This window comes from Herpailurus yagouaroundi, unplaced genomic scaffold (assembly GCF_014898765.1).
Source record: "Herpailurus yagouaroundi ecotype Mexico unplaced genomic scaffold, PumYag 184, whole genome shotgun sequence".
NCBI classification, from domain to species: domain Eukaryota; kingdom Metazoa; phylum Chordata; class Mammalia; order Carnivora; family Felidae; genus Herpailurus; species Herpailurus yagouaroundi.
Genome location: NW_024412415.1, coordinates 24,648,976 through 24,663,750, shown reverse-complemented (window position 1 = coordinate 24,663,750; position 14,775 = coordinate 24,648,976). Strand labels below are relative to the sequence as shown.

Genomic DNA, 14,775 nt, shown 5'->3' with positions numbered 1-14,775 from the left:
GTAAAAACTACCTGAAGTACTAAGGGACAGCCCCGCTCCTTTTACCAATGGATTAGAAAGCACAGTAATCACTAAATTCTACACCTGAAACTAATATTACACTGTATATTAACTAACTGGAATTTAAATAAAAACTTGGGATAGAAAAAAAGAGAGAGCAGAGAACTTCACCACCAAAGACAGACCACATGTACCTTGCCATTTCTTTTGTATTTGTAAAACAGAATTTTGTTTTGCTACATCTTTTTAGTTCATCTTCTCTGTACTTAGATGTAAACAGAAAAATTAAATCGAACTTTGCTTTACACTTTAATGCAATAAGAGAACTCTATTTTCATTATCAAAATGCGTTGAAACATTGCTTCCTAGCGGGTTCTTTTATGTTCTACATAACTCTGATGAACATTACCGGGGTTATTATCAGCTTTTTGAAATTAATCGATGCCTCCACCCTCCTTCCCTCCCCACAGCCTCCAAGCTTCTGCACTGACGCTCTTCTTCAGCCACACCTGCACACACCCTCATGGAAATTCACAGCCCAAAGGCAGTCAGTATGAGCAGCCCTGTGATTTCAGCACCAGGGCAGGCCTCTGAAGAAAATACAAGGCCATAAAAGCTTGTATTTGAAAAACATGGCATGGATTTTTTTCAAAGCAAGTACTAGATTTCCTCTCCCTAAGCTTGTGGCTCTGATTCTTGGCCAGATTCCATGCCTTGTTTTTCAAGTGCCTGTGGTCCGTCACTCCTGTCTTCTTCTAATAGAAGCAGTGGGAGACACGGAAGTTAGCATGTCTCTTTTTCAGTCTCAGATAAGGACCCGAGGACTTAGCCCCTAGTGTTGTATTTCTTTAGTTGAGATCATAGAGATAAGGGCGTAAACATTTTTACCAAGCATTTGAATTGTGTCCCTATTTTGGCATGGTTAGGGGCTTTGGGAAAAGCCCATATTTACAGGATATACAAATAGAGGCTAATTATTCATTGTATCAAGGTATTCACTGTGTGGTTACCATAAACAGTGAGGGGCCATTGCTAATAATATCCACTTTATTAAGTGATGCATGTATGTGCCTAACTGCCTGGCAATGGTGATAATAACCCACATTGTAGCTTCGCCTTAGTAAAGTCCTCTTCTATGTCACTTCGGTAAATGTCTCTTGGTTCTCACACCAACGCTGCACATGTCCAGTCTGAGTTATTATGGACATCTTATGTTCTTGCTCTGTGCGAAGGTAAGTTTCACTTTAGTGGAAGACACATCCAGATTCTTTTTTTTTTTTATTTCTTTTTTTAAATTTTATTTTATATTTTTTAAAATTTATACCCAAATTAGTTAGCATATAGTGCAACAATGATTTCAGGAGTAGATTCCTTAGTGCCCCTTGCCCATTTAGCCCATCCCCCCTCCCACAACCCCTCCAGTAGCCCTCAGTTTGTTTTCCATATTTAAGAGTATTTTCTGTTTTGTCCCCCTCCCTGTTTTTATATTATTTTTGTTTCCCTTCCCTTATGTTCATCTGTTTTGTCTCTTAAAGTCATCATATGAGTGAAGTCATATGATTTTTGTCTTTCTCTGACTAATTTCACTTAGCATAATGCCCTCCAGTTCCATCCACGTAGTTGGAAATGGCAAGATTTCATTCTTTTTGATTGCCGAGTAATACTCCATTGTATATATATACCATATCTCCTTTATCTATTCATCCGTCGATGGACATCTGGGCTCTTTCCATACTTTGGCTATTGCTGATAGTGCTGCTATAAACATGGGGGTGCATGTCTCCCTTCGAAACAGCACACCTGTATCCCATGAATAAATGCCTATTCGTGCAATTGCTGGGTCGTAGGGTAGTTCTATTTTTAGTTTTTTGAGGAACCTCCATACTATTTTCCAGAGTGGCTGCACCAGCTTGCATTCCCAAGACACATCCAGATTCTTAAACATATGTGCTAACATTAAAACCAAACTAAAGGAAATGGCCATTGGCAAATGAGTGCACTTGATCTTGTTCACGTGCCCTTTGTAAAAGGAAGCCCTTCTACTAGTCAGAGCACTTCTGTGGAACGCTAGCATAGATAATAAATACCTTGTTCTGGCATTACACTTCTTCAAAATGCATTCACTGACTTAATATCATTGGAAGGTATATACTGAAAATGTCAGCCCGTTCATTCTAACACCATCTGTGAAATTCAGATTATCCTTTATCGGGAGGCTTGTGATTTTTGAGCATTATCATGAAGTCTTTGACAAAAATCCTTTTATCAGAAACTTTTGATACAGTTTTATGCAGAAAAAGAAGACTGCTACCCAGGTTTAGAGTTTGGATTTGTGTCCATGTAAATCTTTCATTCATACTGCAAAAAATCTGAGCATTCTTTCATGACCCAGCATGGTGTCGCTTATTCACATTACAGTGTCTTGAGCAGAAATCAAGGAAATCCATTTATATCATGAGCCCTCCTCTTGGCAAGTTCCATGGCTTAAAATAAGTTACTAAGCCATCCATTCAGCTCTTCTATTCGAAGACCAAAACTATGTTACTACATGTCCTTAGGATGGGATGGGTGTGCTGTGACATGAATAACACCGATGCTCTCCATTTCGCTCCAGACACGTCGCTCAGAGAAATCTTATAAACCACCCCCTCCCACACACAAGAAGCCATCCAGGCCCCCTTTGACTCCAGGCCAAATTTCATATACCATTCAAGGACCTCCCCTGTGGTCGCGGAATTCACCGCGACCTTGTAATCGCCTACCTTAACTTTCAGCTGTAGCCAATGTTGGGCCCTTTGCTGTACCTTGACCCGTGTGTCCTAACTCACTGCTTCCACACCTGTGCATGTCCCATTGCCCTCCCCTCGCCTCTCTCTTCCTCTGCTTCTGTGCAAATCCTGTTCATCCTTTTTTAAAAAAATTTATTTTGAGAGAGAGAGTTTGTGACTCAGGGGGTGAGGTGGGGGGGGAAGGGGAGATGGGAGTGGGTAGAGAGAGGAAGACAGAATCCTAAGGAGGCTCTGTGTTGTCAGCGCAAAGCCCGATGCAGGGATCGATCCCATGAACCATGAGGTCATGACCTGAACTGAAATCAAGAGTCAGGTGCTTAACTGACTGAGCCACCCAGATGCCCCAATCCTGTTCATCCTTTAAGGCCCCACCCAAATCCCACATCTTCCTTGACTACCCCCGCAAGTTGTAACAGCTTCCTGTTCTCATTTCCTCTAGGACTTTATTGTCTGCCTGTATTACATATTCAGCTTTTAGTAAGCTTCTGAATTTGGTACAGTGCCCAGGCCTCAACTAGATGGGTCTTCAAGATTTTTTAATATTTTGTGTTCTGTCCTCTCTAGTAACACTACATGTGGTAAGCATTCAGTAAATATCTGATTGCTTGTAATTGTTAGTTCCATGATACCAGGTGCTTCAACATTTTTGGGAATGATGCTATGAAAACACCATACCAGAAAGGAAGAAAACAATTTTTGGAGCCAAAGAAATGTCTCTTGATTTAGTTCCTTCCGGGCTGCCTTGCTGCAAGCTTGGAAAGATGTCCATTTTAGGCATTTAACTGGGATCTCAGTAGGGGAGATTGGTTCGCCATCCTTCTTGGATCACTGATTTGTATCATTGGAAGTTTCAGTCATCATAGGAATTGACTCATGTAATAGAACAATTGAGAAAAACAAAGTGGATGGATGTGTGTGGGAATGCTGATAAGCAGTCTTCAGTAGAGTGAAAGTTTTGGGGGGCCAATGATGGTGTCTTGTATGTGCACATGTGTACCCATACACATGCACACACACACACACACACACACACACACACACACACACACACAAATGCCTGCACATGTTTGTGAAGTGAATTGTTAAAATTCTGAAAGAAATCATGCTTTATTTTGTTTTCTATAGTTTTGGCTTTTCCTGCATATCTCCTGGGGATAAACCAGGACCGGTTGAAAGAGAAGCTCACAAGCCGGCAGATGGATAGTAAGTGGGGAGGCAAGTCAGAGTCCATCCACGTGACCCTCAACGTGGAGCAGGCCTGTTACACCAGGGATGCACTTGCGAAGGCCCTGCACGCCCGGGTCTTTGATTTCTTGGTAGATGTAAGTAATCACAAGTTCACATTTTAGCTATGAAAATCACTAAGGGCTTTGTCTTCATGTTTGGCTTATTCCTTATAACCATTATAATGCTTACTCCTCTGTTATCCTTTTACCCTGGGATCACTGAATCCCACTTTTACTTCTAGAATTGCCCAGCAAGATGCTAATATGGTAACAGCCTCTTCTGGACAAAATACTCAGTAAAGCCAGAACTATAGAACAGAAAAAGGGGAGACCCGTGGTCATGAAACTTTGTTGACTTTCGAGCCTGTATTTGTTAAATATTGCTATGTTACACATCAGCCCCAAATTAGTGGCTTAAAACAATAAGCATTTATTCTGTCACAGTTGCTGCAGGAAGTGACTTAGCTTGGTGATTCTGATTCAGGGACGAGGCTAAAGTCAAGGTCTTGACTGGAGCTACTAGTCTTCCATCTAGAGTTGGAAGATCTACTTCCAAGATGGTACATACCTATGGCTGTTGGCAAGATGACTCACATCCCTGCTACATGAGCCTTCTTTGGGGATGTTTGAAGATTGTCACAACATGGCAGTTGGTTTCCCCCAGAATGAGTGATCTAAGAGAGAAAATAAGGAAATCTTTTAATTTGTAACCTTGGACTGAAATATTGACACCCTGCCGTACTCTACTCATTAGAAGCAAGTCACTAAGTACAGCCCACAGTTAAGGGGAGGAGAATTAGGTTCTACCTTTTGAAGGGAAACATGTCAAAGACTTTAGATATATTTTAGAACTATCACAGGCTGTTTTTATAATGGCATAATCACATATACTTCTATCTATCTATCTATCTATCTATCTATCACAGATTCTGAAAATTAGTCTTTCAGAAGTATAGAACTGCCAGTGATAGTCTGTTAATCACCATAGCCTCTAAATGGTAGAATAGTAATAGCAAACACTTACATAGCCCTTACTATGTCATTCTAAGTATTTTAGAAAAAATAACTCACGTCATTCTTACAGCAACCATGTGACTGGGGTATTATTATCCTATTTTACAGATAACTTGGGCACAGAGACGCTAAGGAACTTCCCCAAAGTCACGCTACTATTAAGTGACAAATCCAGGAACTATACCCAAGTGATTTGACAGTGTTCTAGCTATATTCTGCTTCTCTGTCTTTTATATATTAAAGCTAGAAAGAACCCTAGGGGGACCCTAGTCAAAGAACAACAATATGCCCATTAGATCCAAACAGTTTGTGTTTGAATCCAGCCACCACCTATATGGCTTAAAGTGTGGTTAGGTGTGGTTAGGGTTGAGTAGGGCAGGGCAGGATAGGGTAATTATTCTGTGTACTTCTTGTGGAAGGTCAGGGTCATACTAAACATTAGTCATGCTTTTTACTTGTCCAGACTCCTCATTTTATTGACAAGGGAATCTTAAGCCTAAGTACTAGTGCATCTGCCCAAGGCCATTCAGCAAGAGGGTGGTGCAGAATTGACCATAGAACCCACATCTCTTGTCTCTTTATTCAGTGTGCCTTCCAGTGCTAGACTTACCACCTTATTTCCTTTTTGCCTGCCCTTTATGTTTTGTGTGGTGAAAGCAGACGGATGCCCCATGTAATTCGAGCGGACATTTACTGGGCATTGACCATGTGCCAGGCACTGGGCTAAGTGTTGTGTGTCATTACCCATTAGCTCACAAAAGATGCCACATCATTTTTTTGGCCTGGAAAACCCTTCTGGTGCTTCCATATTCATCCAGGTGTTCACCACCTCCAGGAACCTTTCTCCTGTGCTCCTCCCTGCCCTGCAGCCCTCCCCAAGCCCCTAGAACCTGCACCCACCGTCTCTTGTTAAGTCTAGCCATTGGCTTGCGCATCCCTTCTCACAGTGATCCAGAACACTAGGCCTAGACCCCTAGACCCTGCCTTTAGCCCATGGCAGGCTTAGGGATTCTAATGTTATCGCCATTGTTGGGAAAATTGTAGCAAGAATTAATGGAAACGCATGGAAAGCACTGAGCAAAGCCTGCCACGGGTGAATGGTAAATACACGGAGGCTCCTTTTATTATTATCACTTTAATAATAATTACTGGCATTATTATCTGTAGCTGGCTCACCCTCTCTATAAGCTCCTGGGAACAGAGATTGTCTCTGCCTTGATATCCCCCCCCCCCCCCCCACCCCATGCTGTGTTATGGAAGCATTAAATGGCTCCTGAACAGGATCAACAGAAATATTTATGGATGTTGTCTTATTGGTTTTTTATATGAAATAGGTTTGACTTTAATCATCCAAGATGACATTTTCTTCCAGTTCTCTAGACTTCCTGAGAAAAACTAAGTGCCAAAAGTTAATGGCTTTCATCATTAAGCAACAGTAGCTTTTTTGCATCCTGGTGGTTTCCCAGAGTACTTGACCTTGCACCAAGACTCTTTTTTTAAGCTGCAAATCATCTCGTCTTGCCATCCTGTTTCCAGCAGGCAGTAGAATTTGCTGTGTACAGTCTTGCTTTCCTTTCCCGCATGCATGTCCCTTTCTAATAGGAAAGAAAAGTTAATTGCCATGCTGGTTACTTTCTCGTAGTCCATCAACAAAGCAATGGAGAAGGACCATGAAGAATACAACATTGGTGTCCTGGACATCTATGGCTTTGAAATATTCCAGGTAAGACCATTTTGAATATCTGGGGCCCCGGGAGGGTGATGCATTTCATCTGGCTTGAAATAAAGAATTCTAGGTAACGGGGGGGAAAAAAAACCCACTGCAGTTCATTTTTGCCTCTGTACGTTCTTCATGTACCTTTACTGAATTAGTTTCCCCTAAATATAAACTATGTTGCTGTCTACTGATGCCTCCAACATTTCTGTTAAGACTTTTCACACTGAAACATTTCACTAAATCACTTAAGAAATGACTTCATAATGATTTTGCAGTAACAATTACATGCAAGTAACCTTTTTTTCTTCTAGAAAAATGGCTTTGAGCAGTTTTGTATCAATTTTGTTAATGAAAAATTACAGCAGATTTTTATTGAACTGACATTAAAGGCAGAACAGGTAAGCAGTCGCTCTTGTTTCATCTGATTTCTAACTTGTTTCATTTAAAAGGTATAAATGTCTCTCTTTTCTTACTAGATTCAACTTTTAGCCTTGTATTAGGAAACGTGCTTAATAAAGTCAGACAGAAAAACCATATGCCATTGTGACATTTTAGTCTATGAATTGTAAACACCATCTGCTACAGTTTCTTTCTCCTTTAAGCAAATGATGTTGTGAAATTGGACTTCTTACTGGCTGCTTTTACTACTCTGACTCATTGACCGAGTGGAAAATGGAAACCCAGTTCCAACCCCAATTGTCTATGGCATGGACTGTGTTCCAAAGGAAAAACTTGATTTTCTCAGATCCGCTCGACTCCCAATCTTCCTTAAATACAGACCAAGCTGGTGTTTTTCATTCTAATGTGAAGTAACATGTCTTACTTATAGTTTCTCCTCAAAGTTCCATGCAAGTTCGCTTTTAATCTGGATACCATGTTGTTCTGGATTTCTAGGATAGCTGTAACCAAGTACCATCAACAGAGTGGCTTAAAACAACAGACATCACTTCTCTCATAGTTCAGAAAGCTTGAGTCTGAAACCAGAGGGTCACTAGGACCAGACTCCTTCCTTGCCTCTTCTAGCTTCTGTGGCTCCTGGTGTCTCTGTCCTATGTCAGCAACTCTAGTCTCTGCCTCTCCCTCCACATGCTCTTTCCCTCTCTGTGTCCCTCTTCGCCCAAATCTCCCTCTCCTTTCTCTTGTAAAGACACCCGTCACTGGAGTAAGGGACCACCCTAACTCCAGAATTATTTCATTTTCAAGATCCTTAGCTAAATATATCGCAAAGATCCTATTTCCAAACCTCGCATTTTGAAGTTTTAGGCGGACATGAAATCTCAGGGGACACATGCAACCTGCTGCACATATGAATGGTTGTTTGGGGGGACGTCAAGTCATGGAAGGGACCAGTGGTTTCCACATAAACCCCTGCCCTGGTGTTGTAGCCTTCCACCACGTCAGAGCGGCTAGAGCAGAACAGCCAGGGGAAGGCGTGGTAGGGCTGAGACCGGATGAAGTAGGCAGAGGCTAGATCATACAGGAATGTCGTAGGGCGCGGTGGAAGCTTCAGATTTTATAGTAGGTATGACGGGAAACCCTGGGGGAGTTTTGAGCAGAGAGTGACCTGGTCTGCTTTGTGTTTTTGAAAAGATTACTTAGGCTCTATAGACTTCTAGAGTGAGATGAGGGGAAGGCAAACAGGAGTGGAAGTTGAGGGGCGCCTGGGTGACTCGGTTAAGTGTTCGACTATGATCTCATGGTTTGTGAGTTCGAGCCCCTCGTCGGGCTCTGCGCTGACAGCTCAGAAGCTGGATCCTGCTTTGGATTCTGTCTCTGCCCCACCCCTGCTCACGCTCTGTCTCTCTCTTTCTCTCTCTCTCTCAAAAGTAAACATTGGGGGGAAAAAGAGGAGTGAAAGTTTAAAAACCAGTTAAGAGACTGGGAAAGAAATGATGGGGGTGTAGATGATGATAGCAGTAGAGGTGGTAGAAGAGTGAGAGGTGGTCCAATTCGATATGTATTTTAGAAAGAGAGTCAATGTCACGTGCTCAAAATAATTAGCAATGAGCTAAGAAGGAAAGAGGAATTAAAGACGACTTCCTGATTTCTGCCCTTGTTGCTTGAATACTAGGGCCAATGGTGAGGCTATATACTGAAGAGTAAGACTAGGAGAACAGTTGGTTGGCAATGGTGGGGAGATGCAGAATCAGAACTCCCCTGAACAAGTTACATTTGTAAGGCTTGTGACACATCTGAACACAGACTCTAATATAAATGTCATGACCCTGGAACTCGGTGGGGAGGTCTAGACCAGAGAAATAAATTTGGGCGTCATTAGCCTCCAGGTGCTATTTAAAACCGTGGGATTGATTAAAATTCTCTGGAGAAGCAGGGCTGAGAATAGAGGAAGGGCTGAAAGATGGAGCCCAGGGTCTCCCCATCATATGAAGACCTGGAAAGAAGCTAACAAAGCAAGACTGGTGAAGAAGGAGGGAAACCAGGAGAATGGGGTGGTGCTCATCAAGTTAAGTGAGCAGCAGGCTTAAGTGAGGGACGAGCCCTTGAGTGTCTAAGGACTAATCTGTACTGCTGTTCGTAGGTTAAATTCAAAGAGATAATTTTGTAACTTGACCTATGGGTTAAGCCATATTAAATTGCTATTGTTTGTATATCAAAAATGATAGTGTGGTCATAAATTTCATATGGTTCAAACTAAATATAAAAATTACTAAGCATAGGGCACCTGCCTGGCTCAGTCAGTAGAGCATGTGACTCTTGATCTCTGGGTCGTGAGGTAGACCCCTGTGTTGGGCATGGAGTTTACTTAAAAAAAAAAAAAAATTACCAAGCAATGAAATGTCCCTTTTCTATCCCTCTTAGAAAAATAAAGAAAATTCCCATTGTATGTTGAAGGGCATTCAAATTTCTCTTTCATGGTGACCTGTGTGCCTCTGATAGTCATCTGGGTTGACCTCCAACTAGCCTTCACCGGGTAGTAATGTAAATTCTCGCTTTCTGTCCCTCAGGAAGAGTATGTTCAGGAGGGAATAAGATGGACGCCCATTGAGTACTTTAATAACAAAATCGTGTGTGACCTCATAGAGAACAAAGTTGTAAGTATCAGTCTGCTGTGTCCCTTCACTGCACACAGGTTTACGTCGAGTAGGTTTCTGTTCTCTGTTGTCATTGTTTTAGGATGGGGGAAGTGACAACTCTGATTTGCAGAGAATGTTTACAATTGCATCAGTTTTGTGTATAGACTTATGTGTAGTAATACCAACATGTATATATGAATAGAATGTCAATTTACAATTGGAAGTTATTACTGACTTCTGAGAGGAGACAGTGAGAACTAACGTGGATGGCATAGGGTATGAAGAGACATAAAATTGGCCCTGCCTTCTGACCATTTATACATCTTCACCAAGAGAAAACAACAGAGATGTAGGCAGAGATCTCCACAGTACTGTTTTGTTTTGGTTTGGTTTTATAAAAGTCCAAGACGGGAAACCCTAAAAACATCCGAAGACAGTTCAGTCGTTGAATAAGCTATAGCATAGCAGAGCAGCAAAATATAGCCATTAAAATATTAAGTATGAAGACTGTGTAAAACATGAAGACTGTTTATAAAACAGTGCTGTGTGAAAAAAAAGTCACACATAGAATGTGTAGAGTCTGTAACTGTGTCAACCATGCCTCTGTGGGTAACAGGCTGAAAGTGAATATTAAGAAATGAATTAAGGTCAAAGGAAAATGTTTTCATTTTTCTTTTGGGTTTTGAAAATCAACTTAGTACAAATAGGAGTCAGCAGATAGTGATCTGTGTATGACTCTGAATAGAACTTTGGTAAGTTAAGCAATTTTTTTTTTTTTTACATGGACTTTCCTCCATCATTAGATCTAAGTGGCAACTCCCATTAATGGCATTTTTGCTCAGAGGGAAAGACTGATTTTCAAGATGGTATCTTGAGTCTAGGGAACTATTTCCTTGCTCAAGAAAAGACCCCATAAGCCACGGAACTGGGGCTTTAAACAGTCACTGAATTGAGACTTTGTCTTCTTGGTACCACCAGAACCCTCCTGGGATCATGAGCATCCTGGACGACGTATGTGCCACGATGCATGCAGTGGGGGAGGGGGCGGACCAGACCCTGCTGCAGAAACTTCAGATGCAGATTGGGAATCACGAACACTTCAACAGCTGGAACCAAGGCTTCATTATTCACCATTATGCTGGGAAGGTATGTCCAGAGAGCAACGGTCCCATGGGAAAGGAGAAGTTACCCTTTCCAACACCTACCTTAATGTTTTAAGCCTTTGGGTCTGTGATCTGTTTTCTCATGAGTCAACTGATAACAATATCCCTAGAGTTTCACCTGCTTCACTGTATTTTATTCACTCAGCATTCATTCATTCATTCATTCAACAGCATGGGACATATGAAGTATGTGCAAAGGCAGTACAAAGGATTGTATACACTACTGCATGTTTTTAAATCGTGAATCACCCTGCTGAAGGAATGGATTTGTGTCTTGCCTCTTGCTGCAGTCACAAGCCTGTATCCCTGATCTGTAAATAAGGCTTGCTTTTGATGTTTGTTTTCATAAGACGCATGGTCATCAGGTGCCTGCTGGTTACCAGGCTTTGTCTAGGTGCCAGTGATAAGTTGAGGTCATGATATTTAGAGTCTTCTAGTCCTATGGAAAATCCACTGGTCTCACCTTTCACCCATCTAATTTCTTGTTCACCAGGGTCCCTGAGCATGATTTTTTGGCTGAATTGATCTAATTGTGACACCATTTGTAGAAAAAAATTGCACTCAGATGACGTGCTCCATTGCAATGGATTAATGAGCAAAAGGAGTTTTATTTTATTCTGTTGTAGTGAAAATTTAGGGAAAGAATTCAGTTTATTACTTAGATACTCCCATGGCTTCACTGAAGAAGGGCTATGTGATTGTGGTAGCTGACGTCCTGGTCATAGATCATCTGAGCCATGTAGGCAGCGGATTACATCCATCAGCATCCACAGACCATCACCACCTAAGTCAGCTAACAAGTTAAATAAAACATGCACAGCCTTAATGTGACAGTTCATGATGAAATCCCAATTGTACATCTGGAAATATTCACACTCTGGTTAAGAATAGCCGTGCCAACTTGGATTTTTTTGTTCAATGAAATACTTACAGGATAAAATTAGATTTCGTTCTGTTCTTGGCCAGGTATCTTATGACATGGATGGCTTTTGTGAAAGGAACCGTGACGTGCTGTTTATGGATCTGATCGAGCTTATGCAGAGCAGTGAGCTGTAAGTGTGTTTTACCTTACCTGACATGGGATGTAGGTTTGATAAAATTTTCAATATTTAAGAAAAAGCTTGTGGCAGTTAGTGGTCAGCACTTTGTTCCTTTCAGCTCATTGGACAATTTGGTTTTTCAAAATAACTTTTCCTCTCCAATCCCATGTACCCCTAACACTTTCTGCCTCCTAATTCCATGTGCTGTGTGCATGCCTTCAGGGCCCCTAGCTTCGTCATTTTCAGTAGTATTATCAGGGAGAGGTGGCTATCCTGGGGTTGGGTTGGGATGGCCATTTCTGACTGTCTAAGAAGGGAACATTCTGGTTCTCTGATACTTTGCCCTTAGAATATCATCCCAAGAATTTTCCATGGTCACTCAATTTTTTTAATGGCTAATGGCTTTGCAGGATGTGAGATAACGTGTCCCTGAAGCACTTGGGAAATGGTTCAAGAAACTAGGGAGGAGCAGCTCAAAAGGGATTGCCTCAGAGATTTAACTCCAGAGACCCTGTCTAAGCTATAGGGGTAGGAGCAGTAGGAGCCTCCCATTTCCCTTACAACCTTCAGGAGCTCCCAGGACCAGCCCTGCTATGTCCTTCCCTCCCCTCTTCCCTGCAAAGTTTCCCAAGACCTTAGGTAATGGATATAAAGAATAATTTACATGGTCAGGCCCATATAAGCCAGGCAAGCACAATATTGCGCAGTCTTCCAGCTTTTGCAACTTTTAGAGTGACCTCCAAATAATAGCTGCCCTTTTAGTTCCTGTTACTTGAACTGTTGCAATATCAAGGTTAACTTCCTTAGGTAACAGCCCCAAGTCTGCTCATTTTCTAAGAAAACCAAGCATGCTTTTCAGGCTTTGGTCGGAAGTTGTTCTTCTCCAGTTAGTTCTCTTCCCCCCACGCCCATACCCTGGCCCTCATCTTCCCATGATCTCTCCATGCTGAAGTTCCCTGAAGCCTCCAACTTTGGAGATTCTGAATTTGTTTTCATTTGAAAACACATAAAATCGATTTGCTCCTGTTAAAAAGTCAGGTAAACCACAAGTTCTGCCTTGTGGGTTTTATGACAGTCAGGTGCAGACATGCTTTCAGATTTTTTTTTTTTAAATTATTAAAATTTATGACAACTTTGAGAGCTATTGACGCTTCCATGTAAAACTCCTGTCCTATAGACACAGTCTATTGTTTATTAAACACACTGGCTTCAAAAATCTATAATCATGTCTGATCAAGTTAAAAGTAGATTGTTGGGAGACTTCCTAGAAAATTTGAGACAGCCCAAAAGCCATTTAGGAGGAATTGAACTTGGTGTCAGATTGCTGGTTTACATGGATGACTTTATTCGGTCCTTCAGCACATACTGATTGAGCACCTGCTGTGTACCAGGCTGTATTCTAGACACCAGGGGCAATGAGGTGACATTGTCCCTGCCCTGTGTCCTGGTGAGGCAGGTATTTGAACAAAGGCAGCTCGATTAGACGGACTAATGAAAATATATTCAACTGGCAAAGAATTGGTGAGTTCCTATCACTCCACATAAAATTACTCCTACTTAAAATAAGTTTTTCAAGGTTTTTTGCAGGGGCAGGGGGGAGGTGCAGTGTACTAATGGCATCGAGTAGGCAAAGGTCACTGATGCTGCAAAACGTTCTACAGTGCGTAGGGCAGCCTAACCCTCCCCACCCCAACAAAGAATTATCCAGCCCTGAATCCTGGTATCAATAGCGCCAAGATGGAGAAACCCTGCTTTCAATCAAAGCAGAATCTGTGGGGCACCTGGGAGGCTCAGTTAGTTAAGCGTCTGACTTCGGCTCAGGTCATGATCTTGTGGTGCGTGAGTTCAAGGCCCATGTCGGGCTCTGTGTTGACAGCTCAGAGCCTGGAGCCTGCTTCGGATTCTGTGTCTCCCTCTCTCTCTCTCTCTCTCTCTCTGCCCCTGCCCTGCTCATGCTCTGTCGCTCTCGCTTGCAAAAATAAATAAAAATTAAAAAAAAAAAAAAAAAACAGAATCTGCACTGGACCCCAACAATTCGTACACTTTCCTGAGCTCTGGTCTATCTCACTTAACTCGGTAAACTGGTACCAGTCCTCTCTGTGTGTCCTCTTGCCAAGGTGTACCTCTGTTCTAGTGAGCAGGCAAACTCAAAATGCAGAGTTTTTAATTTAATTTTTCAGGCTTAGACACTAAGATGCTTCTATCTTAGAATTCTTTCTCCGTTTCTTCTGTTCACTGCTTATTTCCCAGGTCACACCTTGATGGCTCGTGCTTTGAGTCAGATGGTCTTTCTGGATCCAAGGTTATGTACTTCCGGACAGCCCTCTTTCCCATGCTCTACAGAAGCAGGCTTTTGTCCCCCGAGGTACCCACTGATTGCTAACCCCTTCTCTTTCTCCTTTTTCAGACCTTTTATAAAGTCTTTATTTCCGGAAAATCTGCAAGCTGACAAGAAAGGGCGCCCAACTACTGCCGGAAGCAAAATAAAGGTTTGTTCTATTTGGGGAAGTTTATAGATTCCTATAAGAGGCAGGGATTTCTAGGAGTCAGAAACTGCACCCTTGGGCCAGGATGAGGTCAGTGAGATATAACAGAATGGTTACAGAAGATGCGCAGAAGTAATGTTGCTGCTTGAAAAAAAGTGATGGATATTAAGTACCCCATAGCTTCATAGTCAGCAGATGCTAATCAGCTACTTTCCAAGAGGAAGTGGCTTTAAACAGAATCTGGAAGAATACACATTAAACTATCAGAGAAGATTTTATGATTGAGAGCCACATTCTGGATTTTT

At 41.9% G+C, this 14,775-nt stretch overlaps 1 protein-coding gene across 1 annotated transcript in view; it reads left to right on the top strand.

Annotated features, from left to right (window-relative positions):
* Positions 1–14,775, top strand: part of MYO1E (myosin IE) — a 218,401-nt gene that overhangs the window by 134,179 nt on the left and 69,447 nt on the right. Inside the window, exons 10-16 of the mRNA XM_040492839.1 lie at positions 3,915–4,111; positions 6,672–6,752; positions 7,058–7,144; positions 9,713–9,799; positions 10,760–10,927; positions 11,911–11,996; positions 14,392–14,473. Of these exons, the coding sequence (XP_040348773.1) occupies positions 3,915–4,111; positions 6,672–6,752; positions 7,058–7,144; positions 9,713–9,799; positions 10,760–10,927; positions 11,911–11,996; positions 14,392–14,473 (788 nt within the window). The remainder of the gene's footprint in view (positions 1–3,914; positions 4,112–6,671; positions 6,753–7,057; positions 7,145–9,712; positions 9,800–10,759; positions 10,928–11,910; positions 11,997–14,391; positions 14,474–14,775) is intronic.